Genomic DNA, 14,646 nt, shown 5'->3' with positions numbered 1-14,646 from the left:
GGACACCTGCACCCATGGGATGCACAGAAAGGCAGGGTGATAAACACAGGGTGGGGTACAACATTACACAGGGTGAAATTTGAAATGAAGCAAGAAGAGCCTCCATCAGGGGACCAGCCCAGGCAGGTGCTGCAGAGCCAAGACCCAGCCTAGCCACACTGACTCAGCAGAACCCCGGGCCACTGCTCGGTGCTGACGAGGCAGGGAAGGAGAGGCAAACTGCCTTCCAGCTGTCCACTCTCGCTGGTGCCCAAACCCTCCGGGGCTGCAATAGCACAAGGAAGAAAATTCCACTCCTCCTCCATCAGTCAGTGGGAGGTGTGGGGTATGGGTCATTTTTACTCAGGGTGGCCCCAACATGAGCCAAGCTGGGAGCCCCCAGCTGTGTGCAGAGGTAGGTGGGATCATAGAGCTGATGAAGGGGTCTGGAGTGTGTGTGTGGGGGGGGGGTACCTCCCCCTCCTGCTTCCAGACAAGCATGAAAGCCCCTCATGGTTAGACAGCCCAACTCTGCTGTTCGCACAGAGAAAGATGCCGCCGAGGGTCAAAGTGGTCCCCAGCAAGTGTGGGGCTGGATCTAGGCTCAGACCCTGGTCTGGTGTGCACAGTAGGGCTGTGACCTCCAAAGGCATCCCTGGGCCAGGGGGCCACTTAGGCCAGACTAGCTTGCTTGTAAAAACAAGCAACTGGACATATAGAGGCTCCTGTGTTTTAATGTACACCAGGATCTCAGTGCCTGCCTTTAGAGCCTGGGGTTGAGGGAGGGGACCCCAGTGGGCCAAGTGGCTCCAGCCCCATGACAAATGGCCTCACCTTGGAGCCTCAGGACCCATCTGAGGCTCATACTCGGGTCGCTCATGCAAGGCTTGGTGGAGAGGTGTGACTTCTGTCGTCATTGGCTGGGAGTGGGGGTGCCGAGGGGCAGCTGAGCATCCCGGGTGCGCGTCAGTGACGACAGGACAGAGGAGGGTAACCGCCAGGAGGACAGTTTAGCTGCTGTCCTTCAGCCCGAGTCCCAGGAACAGCCACCACAGAGGGATGAAGGCAAGCGCACAAAGACTTCATGACCCAGGGGCATGGATGCAACCACCAGGTGTCATAGGGTTTGGGGTAGACCTGGGATTTCTGGGCACAGAGGAGGGTGGTGGCAGGTGAGAACTCGGCCCCCTGGGCCCCATGCACAGAAGGCATTAGTTGTCCTGAGCGGGGACAGTGACAGAGATCACAGTGAGATGGCTGTGGGGTTGCTCCACACAGTGACATGGTGAATGGAGAGCCCCCCATTTCACTGACGGTATTTCCCACACACCCACCAAAGGGCATAGCCAGGGGCCACTGCTTTGGGCCAGCCAAACTCACAGACTTCTCCATAGTCACAAAAACCTTGAAGCAGTTACGGGGTAAGGCCTCCTTCTGGGGACTTGTGGGTGGTCCCCATGACTAGGGGATGAGAGCCCCCACCAAAAGAGCTGGACCCTGAGCATGTTCAGATACCGTTGCCCATTAACCGCTGCTCCCAGGAGTGGCTAAAACTTCAGCTCAGCTGTGCCTTCACCCCTGTTAAATAAGGCATGGTGGGAGACAGGAGGATGGCTTAGTAGCTTAAGTCTTCAGATGGCCAATATGTCCAGCTTGATACCTCAGTCACCAAGCCTGACAACTGGAGCTTGAGCCCATGAGCCACACGGAAGGTCAGACTGAGTCTCGTTAATTGTCCTCTGACCTCCACATACACCATGGCACTTGTGTGGCCAAGGCCACAGCCACAGCCACACACACACACGTTTAAAACAATTTTGAATCCACAACTAGCTAGAAAATTGCAAGTCGAAAGTCAAATTCAGCTGGAGCAGCATGTGTACATACGTGTGTGTGTGTGTGTGTGCGTGTGCGTGTGTATGTGTGTGTATGTATGTGTGTGTATGTGTATGTGTGTGTATGTGTATGTGTGTATGTATGTGTGTGTATGTGTGTGTGCGTGTGTGTGTATGTGTATGTGTGTGTATGTATGTGTGTATGTGTGTGTGCGTGTGTGTATGTGTATGTGTGTGTATGTATGTGTGTGTATGTGTGTGTGCGCGCGTGTGTGTGTATGTGTGTATGTATGTGTGTGTATGTATGTGTGTGTATGTGTGTATGTATGTGTGTGCGCATGTGTGTGTATGTGTGTGTGTATGTGTGTGTGTATGTGTGTGTGCGTGTGTGTGTGCGTGTGTGTGTGTGAGTTGTACATGCACACATGCCACGGTGTAGACGTGGAGGTCAGAGGACCATTTGCAGGATTTGGCTTTCTCCATCTGTGGGTCCCGGGGATTGAACTCAGGTTGTAGGCTTTGCGGCAAGTGCCTTTACCTGCTGAAGCCATCTCGTCGGTCCCCTGGTGAGTTTTGAACACATCCTCAGCTGCAGTGATTCCTCTGGATGCCAAGGTCCCAGACTCGCAGGCGTGAGGAACCCAGCACATCCTGTTTGCAGGCAGGGGGCAGCCTAGGGTCTAGGCCGAACAAGGTGGCCAGCAAATAGCAGGACATGGAGAGGGACAACTTAGAACTTCCAGCCTCAGCCAGCATTGCCATGGCTTCTGTCCTGTCCTGCCACCTGCCGAGATGACCAGTTACTACTCAGCCTTCTGCAAGGAAGGAACAGGCAGCCTCTGGGGGACAGCTGTGTGTGAGTGCGTGTGCGTGCGTGCGTGTGGAGGGTGTCATATGCCTGGTGGTTGCTCCCAGATGATGTCGCAGGCAGGTAGCCCCTGCCAGGCCCCACCACTGTTCTCAGTCTACAGAAGACACCTCTGCCTGTCGCAGGCAGGTCTACCGACTTCTGCAGGGTTTTTATGACAGCCTGAGTTGGGCGTGCATGGGGCTCCTGGGGAAGCGTGAGATGTCTGCAGCAGGTGGCTGTGGTGAATGGGCACATCTTCCCTTCTGGCTTTGTGGACGAGGCCAGGGTGCCACCCTTTGGCTAGACCTGTGTGACAGCCATGGGTACCTAGAACTGCCTGCTGAGTTGTCACAGATCTACAGGCTGGAGCAGCCTCTTGGAGTGACCCTTGGGTGACCCACATCCTGAAGTCAGATCAGGGACAGGTGTCACATGGGAAGCCTACAACACTGGGTGCTGGGGCGAGAGTGTGGCATGCTGTCTGAGGAGGTACCTTGAGCCCAGGTGAAAGGGTGTGCTAGCTTCTCTTACAGAAGAATTCGGAGTAGGGGGTCCCAGTGTAGCCCAGGCTGGCGTCAAACCCGCTCTGAAGCTGAAGATGTTTTGATCTGCTGAATCTCCTGCCTCCACCCCCTGCAAGATGGGGTTATAGGTACGTGCCACACCTAATCACTTATTTATTTATTTTTTAGTTATATTATTGTATATGTGTGGATGTGCATGCCACAGTGTGTTAGGAAGTCAGAGCACAACTTCACAGAGTTGATTCTCTCCTTCCACCTTTTTCTGTGGGCTGGAACCCAGGTCCCCAGGCTGGTCCCCACAGGTCCTCAGGCTGGTCCCCACAGGTCCCCAGGCTGGTCCCCACAGGTCCCCAGGCTGGTCCCCAAGTGTTCTCACCCACCGAGGCAGGCAGGCATTTTTAAGTATATGGTTGAGGAAGGGGAGTACCCAGAATGCAGTGTCAGGTGTTTGGACTTGGAACGTTTCAAGAGAATCCTCCTGAGTTTGTAAAGGGACCGTCCCTCCTCCCCTCCATAACTAAAGGGCTCATGGACCAAGTGTGTCTGTTAGAGAACTCAATGCGCTCAAGGGGATTCAGTTAGATGCTTGGTGACGCCCATAAAATCCAGCTGGCTAGAACAAACCCCTCACGGGCACGGATGCAACAGGACCGCAGCTGTGTTCGTATTTCAGCGTGCAGAGCTTTATTTAGCACAGGCTGGCCTTGAATTTGTGGAAATCCTCCTGCCTCAGCTCCCCTCCCTCCAGGACGTAGAGATCACAGGCACTGTCTCTCATGCCTGGTGTAGAATATCTTTATCTAATATATCTAATATATTTCTTGGGCTGGTGGCTGAACTTGGTCTGTGCGTGACTTTACTTACCATCAGGCTGTGTCCGGCCCAGATTAGGTCTATGTGGTCAGGCTGAATTTGCAACCTTTATAATAATAATAATTATAATAATTATTATTATTTTGCTTTCCATACAGGGTTTCTCTGTATAATAGTGCTGGCTGTCATATATATAATAGCGCTCACTTTGTACACCAGAATGGCTTCGAACTCACAGAGATGGCCTCTCTACCTCCTGAGTGCTGGGATTAAAGACGTGAGCCGCCACTGCCCAGTTGAACTTGCAATAATCTTCCTGCCTCAGCCTCCCAAGTGCTGGGTGACAAGCTGAACCACTAGGCTCCACCTACTCTAGGCAGCCACCAGCCTACAGCACCCGCCCAGTACAGTGTCCACCCCGAAGTCCTCTGCCTTCCTCTGGGATCAGCGTCCTCTGGGTCTGTGGTGGCCTTGCTCCTGGCAACAACTAAGAAGTTCCGTGGCCTGGTCTCAGGTGGGATGAGAACCACCATCTGTTTCTCCTCATCACTCCCTCCTGGTAAGGAAGTGCTCACAGCCCTCAGACAGGACTGCTGAGCTCACAGCTGGCTCCTAAGCTTCCTTAGACCCTGGTGGGTCCCTGATTCAAACCTCAGAGGCACCACTGGCCTCAGGGACATGCAATGCGCCCAGGCCTTGGAGATTTGACAATGTTTCTCCTAAAAATGGTAGCAACGTCATCCCCAGGCAAATGTGTGCTTCTGGAAGCCTTGAGGTTCCAGAGCAGAGGGATCCTGTCCATGAGAAGGTGCACAGGCACCTGTCTCTCTGGCCTCCCTCTGTGCTGTGCAGCCACAGGGAAGCAGTGACCTCACCGGCCAGGCTTGCCATCTCCAGAGGCCCTGGAGAGGATGTGGAAACTTACCTTGCCCCCACAGAGGAACTGGGTTCCCTGGAGGGAGCAGCAGAGCCCTGGCCATGCGACCAGCTGGCGGGGTGCCTGGCTCATCTTATGCACTGGCTTGCTCCTGGCTGTGTTCCCAGCTCAATGACCTCCTCCTGTTAGGTCACCGGGCTCCAGGGCTTAAGGAGCTCTATGGGGGGCGGGGAGGGTAATGCTGCTGGCCTTGATTTGCCAGGGGGCCACGCTGGGGTGACTCATGCCCAGATGATGCTGGTGAACTGCATGGTGGTGCCCATGTGCCCTCACCCTGGAACCATGTGTTTGTCTCTATTCCCCTGCATGCAGTGCCGCCCTGGCCTGTGAGGCTCACCCTGGGATGGCTGTCTCCAACGCACAGACCCACTGTGCTCACCTGGGAACTAGGGAACCAGGCCTCCTGCTCGGAACCACCATGCTCACCCCAACTCCAAGAGGAGGCTCTTACCTGGAGCTTCTTAGTGAATGGTGACAGCTCGCGGAGGAAAGCAACCAAGCTGCCAGCTTGAGAACCCAAGGAGCCAACAGGCCAGCCTCTGAGCATCTCGGATGGGCAGCTTCTGATCCCTGAGGAGGCAAATGATATTGCACACATAACTGTACCTTGGCCTGTCGATCTTTCTGTGTGTTTCTCTAACAACCAAACTGTCATATTGTCCCTGCTATGGTTGTCACCAGGCCACAGAGAACCGCAGGCACCTTCGGGGGTGGGGGTGGGATGGCTTGATTTTAGCTGTTCCCAGAAAGGTGAGGTGTTTAAGTAGATGAGACCAGAAGAACTGTGAACATCAGCTGGTTTGGGCACCAAGCAGAGTTGGGCTGAGCCCTGAGCCCTGAACCCTGTCTCTCGGCGCTGTGGCATCTCAGACAAGTTATTCAGCCTCTCTGAGCCTTCATTTCCTTTGGTAGGAACTGGAAGAATTCTGAATATATTCATTTGCCACAACACAGGAGACATGTGTTTTCTGCCAGTGTCCTGTCACGGGACGATAAAGTGACTTTACAGAACATTCTAGAAGTGTTCACCTGTGTTTCGTGTGTCAGCATCTCTGCATCACGCAAAGCTCTCACGGGATGAAGATTGCTATGTTCTTTGTTGGCAAAGTTGCTGGGAACCGTCTTGCCCCTCACAGATGGAGATCGCAAAGGAGTGCGCAGGCTCCAGCCCCTGGCAGACTGAGGGATGGTACCAGGAATTCCAGGTCAGCCTGGGGCTAAACATGAGATCAAATGAGGACACAAAACCACTTGGCGATGAAAAAAGAAAAAGAGAAAGAAAAAGGAACTAATTAAGACAAAACAAAATCCCCAGAGGAAAGAAGGAAAGGGAGGAAGGGAGGGAGAGAGGGAGAGAGGGAGGAAGGGAGGAAGAAAGGAAGGAGGGAAGGAAGGAGGGAAGGAAGGAACGAAGGAACGAAGGAAAAGGACTAATTAAAACAAAACCCCCGGAGGAAAGAAGGAAAGGGAGGGAAGGGAGGGAGAGAGGGAGAGAGGGAGGGAGGGAGAAAAGAAGGAAGGAAAAAGGAACTAATTAAAACAAAACCAAACCCCAGAGGCCCAGAGGAAACCACACACAGGCATCTGGCATTTGTGAGTGACGATGCTACCTTGCGTCTTAGTCTGCCCCATCATCCTGTGACTCAGTGATCGCCAAGGCTCCTGCTGGTCAAGGGAAGACAGGGTTGCAGCTCCCCCCCCCCCCCCCCCCCCCGTTAGGAATAATATAAACTGTTTCCTTCGAATTTTATACCTGGAACAAAAGAACATTCTGGAACCTAACGTGACTCACAGTGTTGGGCTGCATTTTCCAGACAACATCTAGGTCACTCACTGTGGCTGGGGACCAGCGTGTGCTGCAGAGGGGGGAAGGTTAAGCCCCTTGGTAGCCACACAGTGCTGCCGGAACCTTGTCTATGCGCAGTGTAAGGCCACTTCTCCGGCATGTCCGTTTCTGCAGGAGGATGGATGCTGCGGGAGGGGCCAGATCCTGCAGGTGTCACACAGGTGTGAGGCAGAAGCACCAGCCGGTTTCATCAGGGACGGTGCCTGGCACCAAGAGATCAAGAGGGAACACAGACATGTACATGGATGTGGGAAGAGGGAAGGGGTGACTGGGGGCTCGGCTCTCGATTATACTGCTTCAGTGCACGGTTTGTCGAGTTTGAAAGCAGAACCCGAGGCTTTCTGCAGGCTGAGTGTGTGGTCTGTGGCTGGGCTCCCCCACTGCCGCATTTTCATTTTTTGAGAAATATCTTAAAGCATATTTATCTATTTTTTAAAGGTTTATACTTTTTTTTTTTTTAAATTTATTTATTCATTATGTATACAGTGTTCTTTCTGCATGTGTGCCTGCAGGCCAGAAGAGGGCACAGATCTCATTACAGATGGTTGTGAGCCACCATGTTGGTGCTGGGAATTGAACTCAGGACTGCTGGAAGGGCAGGCAGTGCTCTTAACCTATGAGCCATCTCTCCAGCTCCATATTTATCTATTTATTTATATATTTGTATGCAAATGTATGCGTGTGTGTGTGTGTGTGTGTGTGTGTATGCACATGCGCACACGGGCACGCAGGTCTGAGGACAGCCTGTTGGGGTCAGTTCTCTCATCCGGCATGTGTTCAGGAACTGGACCTTAGGTCACCATGCTTGGCGACAAATTACTTTAAGGCTGAGTCATCTGTGGTCCTTAAAGTTTCAATACTGGCTGAGCAAGACAGACATCAGCACTGGTAGGCAGAGGTCACATTCTCAGTGGGACAGCCTCAACCCTCGGCAGGTAAACTGTTCTTGAGGTCAGCTAGAACCATCTCTGTGCTGTGCCAGGATGCGGAGGTTTCAAGGGGCCTCATGGCATGCTGGTCCCAACGGCTGAGGCGGGAACAAGTGTCCATCAACGGCCAGGTAGAAGAACAGTGTCGCCTGCCACACACTCCTCCCTAGCTGCAGTCACGACAGGATTTTGAGCCCAGGTGGTCTCATGGCCAACATCTACAGGAGATGGTTTCAGGGAACAGAGAACAGCCGTCAGGGCTGAGGAGGGAGAAATGGGCACCATCTTGAAGTGGCCGTAAAGAGTGGTGGTGCTGTGTCATGGACTAGTCTGTGGTGTTCACAGAGAAACAGATAAAGGAAGCGTGGCATACAGGCAGTGTTCAGCTACAAAGAGACAAGGAGATCTTAGAGCTACAATGGTTTGGGAAATGTATTTCAAATGATCAGATGGACTTGGTGGGTATCAGCTGAGCACGCAGCACAAGGCCACCAGAGAGGCTAGAATGTTCCAGACGAGAACTCCCAGTGCCATTTGTGTATGTTATTTAGTAACCAATTCGAGATCTGAGTGCCACTCGGAAGAGTGACATCATGTTAAAAACTACAGGATGGAGATCGGGCCTGGCCTCCAGGCTGGCTGCAGGTTGACATGCCCCTCCCTTCTGATGTAACCAGGCAGGCAGGCTTGAGAAAGGGCCTCTGGATGGGCGTGGTAACAGGACGGGGACATAGAGCAGTGGGGTTACTCAAAACGTCTATTGCTCCTGAAGACCGATGGCTTTTGGGGCTGCAGCAAACCTGGCCATTTCACCCAGCCGGGATTTGGGAGCTGGAGCCCTGGTCACTACTTTGCAGGCTGCTGGTCCCCACGGCGGGTGGAGAACTGTGTGGGGACACAGGGATCAGGAAGGACTCTGGCTGTGGACACATGAGGACCACAGTACCCACTGGTCTGGTCTTACATCCCTCCAGGGACATGCCTCCCAGGCTCCTCTGGAGTTTTAAGTTATAGTGGCCCTGACTAAGGCCTTTTTTTTTTTTTTTTCAGACAAATGTAGGGGCTGGAGAGAGGCTCAGTGGTTAAGAGCACTGGTTGTTCTTCCCGGAGATCCGGGTTCAGTTCCCAGCATCTACATGGCTGCTCACACCTGGATCTGACACCCCCACACTGTCATATGTGCAGGCCAAACACCACTACACATACATTTTTAAAAAATAAATTATGTGCCTGTGCCGACCTGTGCACCTGTGTGTGGAAGCCAGCGGACCACCTCAGGCCGTACACCTCAGGGTACAGAAACCCGTACAGAAACAGGGTTTGTCATTGGCCTGGACCTCACCAGGTCAGCTAGGCTGGCTGGCCATGTCGTCCCCCCCCCCTCCCCAGGATCCTGAAGCCTCTGCTGCCCCAGAACTGACAACACAAATCCTACTACAATCAACTCTCAGTGTGCGAGCTCCTCGGTCTTCAGGCATCCACCCCGTCTGGACAAAGATCCCAGTTAGTGATGAATGCCCAGTAGAGGCCACCCCAGGAGACCCTTCTCAGCTCCCCACAACATCTACACTAGGTACTGGCTGTGTAAGGGGCAGCCCACACAGCTGGGGAACTGTTGACGCTGCTAGCTGCTCTGCTGTGGGACGGGACGAGCAGGGGTGACCTGTGGCAGCTACCATGAAGTGACCTCATGTGCTGTATGACGAGACTGACCTGATCCATTCATGGGAACGTCTAGACGTGTCCCTCCACCCTTATTCTCCTCAGACTGGATGGGGGAACCCCAGGGGATCCTTGGCAGTCATTCTGCAGGCATGGGCCTCCGGATGCCGGCCTCCCCCTCCCCAGCCGTCCCAGAGCACGGAAGTGCTTGAGTCTCCCTGTTTTGTGGTCTGTTTATTCAGAAGCAGTGTTAACCTGATACAATCATCACTACTCGGCTGCCGCACGTTGATGCTGTAATTGCACAGAGTATTTATCCACAGAAGGGAATGTTCTTCAACTCCCAGGCTGCAGGATGCTTAGAACAGGTTGGGAAGCAGTGCAGTGAGGTAGTTGTGTCCGTAGCATGGCTGTGAAGGGCTGGGCTCAGGGGTGGTTCTCCCAGCCACCCACCTGCACAAACAGCCTGGCCTAGGTTTACACAGCAGGATCCTATCCCAGCAAGGGCCTAATCCAGCAGCGGCCTGCCTCTAAGCAGCCTTGAGGGACAGCGACCCTCATTCCTTTCAAATCAAAAGACAAGTAAGGGATGCAGACCAGTGTAGCCAAGGTGTTTGGTGAAGCCCAATCACCAATGAGGTCACAGAACTGTTTAGCCAATGCACCCATGAGAACAATCGGAATCCTCCCATCAAGAGCCCAGTGGATTCTGGATTTCCCCTCCATACATATTCCTTTCTTCCATCCAAACAAAGTCAGATAAACAAAGACAGTGTGGGTCACATCTGGGTGACAACAGCCACAGATGCTCTGAAATGAAGCCTCTGGTCATCCAATCCTCTCCACTTCCAGCTGGAACCAGAGCAAACAGTTGACTTTAAAGGAGAGGGACCTGCTGCTGGCCTGGCTCCATTTCCTAGAGCAAGGAAGACACAAAACCTTCCGAACAAGAGCATAAGCAGCTGCTGTGACAGACATAACTGAGTCCACGGAGGTGCTCCAAGCTCATAAACAAGGTCATGGCAAACCGGGGTGACGGGGATGGTCTAGCCTTGGACATCTCAAGTTTTTCTGCTCCTACTTCTGAGTATGTCTGTAGACACTGGTCCTTGGGTGAGTGTGCAGGGCAAGTTCCAGGTCCTATGAGGAAAACGTCCTCATCTGGTCTCTGGGGCTACAGCGCACAGGGGCGTCCCACCAGTGTACACAGCAGGACACCCGAGTGCTGGGCAGTGCAGCTACCATGCCGACAGTGACAACAGACACACGGTCCTGGTTTTCTGTCCTTGCATTTGCAGTTCTCAGCTCACAGGCAGAAGGCGTCCCTCCTCTGACAACCAGACACTGACTGTTCCCAAGGCCCCGAAGTCCGCACTTGGTAAGACACTTGTCAGATGTTAAAAGGAAAACTAGGATCTGCTGTTTTTCCCCCACTTTGTTCAGGAGGAAGACCCTGCTTTCTCTTCTCTCGCTGCTGCTGAATGAAGGTGGGCAGGCCACTGGTGTGGTTTCTCTCGGTAACTTCGTTTATTAATTGTACAAAAGAAACCAAAACCAAACCAAAACAAAAAACCCTTGGCATTCATTTGAAGAGAAGTTGCTATCACCAAATATTTAGTATTTTAACATTGTGAAAGTTCTACTTTTTATAACAGGGCTTTTGAAAATGGAGAAAACTTTTGGAAAAATTTTTAAAAAGAAACTTATGATTTATTAGAGTACAGGATCCAAAACACATTTTTAGAAAAATATAAAGTGCCCAACTACCAACTTACACGGGTGATACAGGCTCCCTCAGCCAAACGAAGCCTTCATGAAGAAACACGTTTAAAAACAGTCTAGGTACATATTTACATCAGGTTAGCTTTGATGTTTCTCTAGGAAAACGGAAATCAAAGCACAAGCCCAACAATGGGAGCTCCCAGTATGCTCCGTGGCTGCTTATAACAAGACACAAGAGTGTGGATCTGTGTGGGTGGATTTTCACCTTGAAATGAGTGGTTGTAAAATCCTCCAACCTCAGGCAGATGCTGAGTGGTTGGTCCAACTTCAAATGCGAGTTCAAACCCGCCTGAGTTCTGACTGGTGAGAAACAGACGCTAGACAAGAGCCGCATCAGCTAAGAGTCTCAGGTTTCCTGTCCTTCTAGAGACTGCCTATGGTCTCCCCTGTCATCCTGGGGCTGGCGAAGGGCAACCAAGGAGGGGACAGTCATCTAGAGTGCCGTGAGAATACACATGCAGAAGCAGGCAGGCAGGCAGCCCCTACAGCCCTGCTCACTAGAGCAATGGCATTCTAAACGCAGGGCAGAAGTGCCTTCAGCCCAATGGATGGGCCAGTTTGCTTGAGAACCCAGTGGCCCCCACTAGGATCTGTAAAAGGGTCAGTCCTTTCACACTCACCAAGAGCATCAGGCAGAAGCCAGGGTGCCCCGAGGCTAGGCCTTATCCTGGAGATAGTGTCCTGGAGCCTTCAGACACAGCTTGAAGCCCAAAGCATGCATGCCTCTCCCCATAAGCCCTACACTCTTCAAACGGAGAGTCTGATGGGACAGGAGAGTCTAAGGGGTGACAGGGGTGTGAAACCTATTTCACCAAGTTAGGCTTCTCTAGTTCATTTTCCTGATCGCAACACAAACCCATTCTCTTGGTCTTTGGGGACCAGGAGCTACAAGTTTTCAGAGCAATTTTCATCTGGCCTGCAGGCCGCACTAGGGAAACGGGCCTATGACCGACCGACTTAAGATCCGCTCACAATTACACGAGTAGTCGTAGTAAAGCAGCAGCTGATGACGGTGGAGAACTGGGAAAGGCATTGCTGTGCATTTGCTCAGAGAACCAAAGGAAGAAGACGGAAGCTCACGACGGGCAGAAATGTGCACAGACTCCAGTGGGGGAGAAAGGAGACGATGCCGTTCCTTCTCCCAATTTAAATTAAAAGGGGGAAAAAGGAACATTTAAAATATGTGTTTCATGTATTAGCAAAAAAAAATTAATTCTACTCGTTCTGAGTCCCATCTCCATGCCTTCATCTGAATACAACCACCCCAAGGCAAAGGGGCAGGTGGCCCTGACTTGGGGTGCCCAAGCTCCAGAGAGCGCAGGAAATGTGGACCCCATCTGTCCAGCTGGAGAAACGCTGCCACAGTGTGAATGGAGACAAGGGTGGGAGGGGGATGAAAGAACAGAGTGTGGACGGTGAGACCTCATGAGGACAGAATGTCACACACTGTCACCACGGGACAAGCAGACAAGCCATGCCACTGGACACGGTGCCTTTCAACTGATTCACTAGTGTAGCGGAGAGCAGCGCTGTCTCTGTGGCCGGAGGAGCACACGCCATCTAAACTGGGGAGGCAGCCAAGGCTGCTGGTGAAGTGGCTGTCCTGTGCTGACTCCAAGGGGACCGCACTAGTCCTTCAGGAATCCTTCCCCCAGAAGGCGGCAGCAGCAGCAGCAGAGGTGCAATGTCCTGAGTCTACTCAGCCGTGTCCTCCTTTGCACTGTAAATGTTCTGCACCGTCTCATACACAAACTCCAGGTCCTCGGGGTACCGGATCTCCAGCTCTGCATTTGGGATGTAGTGTGTGCCTGTGAACTCTGAGAAGTAGCGTCCCACGTCTGGGTGTGAGATTTCCTGAGGCTCCACGTTGTATTCCAGGTTCTCTGTGAGTAAAGAGGCGCCGGACACCGCTGTTAGCATTTCCCTCTCAAAAGTGCTCTCTGCAGAAACCCTCCCGCCACCCCTTCCAGGGCGCTTCTGAAACAGAGCAAAGGTTACCACCAGCAACATTTTGGTCTTACAGTGACTCAAGAGGAAAAGGCAGAGGTGGCTGCTGTGGGGAGGAATGGTGACACAGGTCCCCTTCCCCATGGCTCTGCTCAGAAGACATCTTTCTATTCTCTGAATGGGATATTTGGCTCCAAGAATCCCAGCGGTGCCTCTGGGGTACTAACTGTGCCTTTATCTGGCTTAGCAAGAAGCTGGAGCAGCGGAGAGATGAGCCTCACCTGAACTTGGCTGCTCAGAAACCGCCCTACCATCTGGTTATAAGTCTCAAACCTGCCATACCTGCCACAGAGCAGAGCCCCTGCCATAGAGCCACCCTTCTCCACCAGAGTTCCTGCATTTGGGGCTCACACTTCCTGGGCTGCTGCAATGGCACCCACACCCTGCTTGGCCCCTAGGAGAGCCTGGGTGCCTTCTCCCCGATCTTGACTTTGCCACAGGAGAAAGGGACCTAATACAGATGTCTATAGTGGAGGAACAGATCCTTCAGGTGTCTCACTGAAAAGCCAAAGGTCAGGAACAGAAGTCAGTGGCCCAGAAAGCCTTACTGCTGGGCTGGAGAGTTGGCGCAGAGGTTAAGAGCACTGGTAGTTCTTCCAGAGGTCCTGAGTTCAACTCCCAGCAACCACATGGTGGCTCACTAACATCTGTAATGAAATCTGGTGCCCTCTTCTGGCCTGAAAGAACACTGTACACAAAATAAATAAATAAATCTAAAAAAAAGAAAGAAAGAAAGCCTTACTGTTGTGAAAGTTCCCTGAGAGAGGAGGTGGCCATGCAGAATCCCCATGATTCGTTTCCAGGCCAGGGCAGAACCATGTCTACTCCAGAAAGCAGCACACAGGACAGCCCAGACACCCAGAGGCCCTTCTAGAACGGACTGTCCCTGCACTCCTCTCTGTGAGGTGGGCAGGGTGGCCAACCACTGTGTTTCCCTTTAAGGGTCTGGGGAAACTGCGGATGCACTGCTTTGGGGTCTCCACAAGAAGTTGCTGTGAAGTCACCAACGCACTGAGGCATCTAGTGTGGACGCAGGGATGAGTGTAGACCAGGACAGAGGGTGCTGGGTCAGGGAAAGCATTCCCTGAGAAAATACTGAGACCCGGTCATTCTAAACTGCAGGTCACCTTTGAATTTGGAGCTAGCTTGGCCAGTCCCACACCACCCCACAGAGAGACCCTTGCACAGGGAGGGACACGCCTGAGGGTTCTGGGCAAGGCAGACCCAGGAAGTGTAGAGCTGAAGGGAACACGTATGTGCCTGGACTCGGCTGCCTACACACCCGCAAGCCTGGCCCCTCATCCCGCCCACTCGCACTCAGCCCATACACACCTGCAAGCCTGGTCCCCCACCCCGCACACTTGGCCCATACACGCCCGCAAGCCTGGCCCCCCAACCTGCACACTCGGCCCATACACGCCACAAGCCTGGCTCCCTACCCCGCACACTCGCACTGGGCCCATACACACCCACAAGCCTGGC

At 52.8% G+C, this 14,646-nt stretch overlaps 1 protein-coding gene across 2 annotated transcripts in view; it reads right to left on the bottom strand.

Moving 5' to 3' along the window:
• Positions 1 to 10,878: 10,878 nt before the first annotated feature.
• Fbxo21 (F-box protein 21) overlaps positions 10,879 to 14,646 on the bottom strand; it is a 33,516-nt gene continuing 29,748 nt past the window's right edge. For both annotated transcript variants that reach the window (XM_005344338.2, XM_005344339.2), the window contains exon 12: positions 10,879 to 13,040. In XM_005344338.2, the coding sequence (XP_005344395.1) occupies positions 12,853 to 13,040 (188 nt within the window). In that variant the 3' untranslated portion in view covers positions 10,879 to 12,852. The remainder of the gene's footprint in view (positions 13,041 to 14,646) is intronic.

This window comes from Microtus ochrogaster, chromosome 2 (genome assembly GCF_000317375.1).
Source record: "Microtus ochrogaster isolate Prairie Vole_2 chromosome 2, MicOch1.0, whole genome shotgun sequence".
Lineage (NCBI taxonomy): Eukaryota > Metazoa > Chordata > Mammalia > Rodentia > Cricetidae > Microtus > Microtus ochrogaster.
Note: the sequence above shows the minus strand (reverse complement) of the source record. Positions and strands in the feature narration are given on the sequence as shown.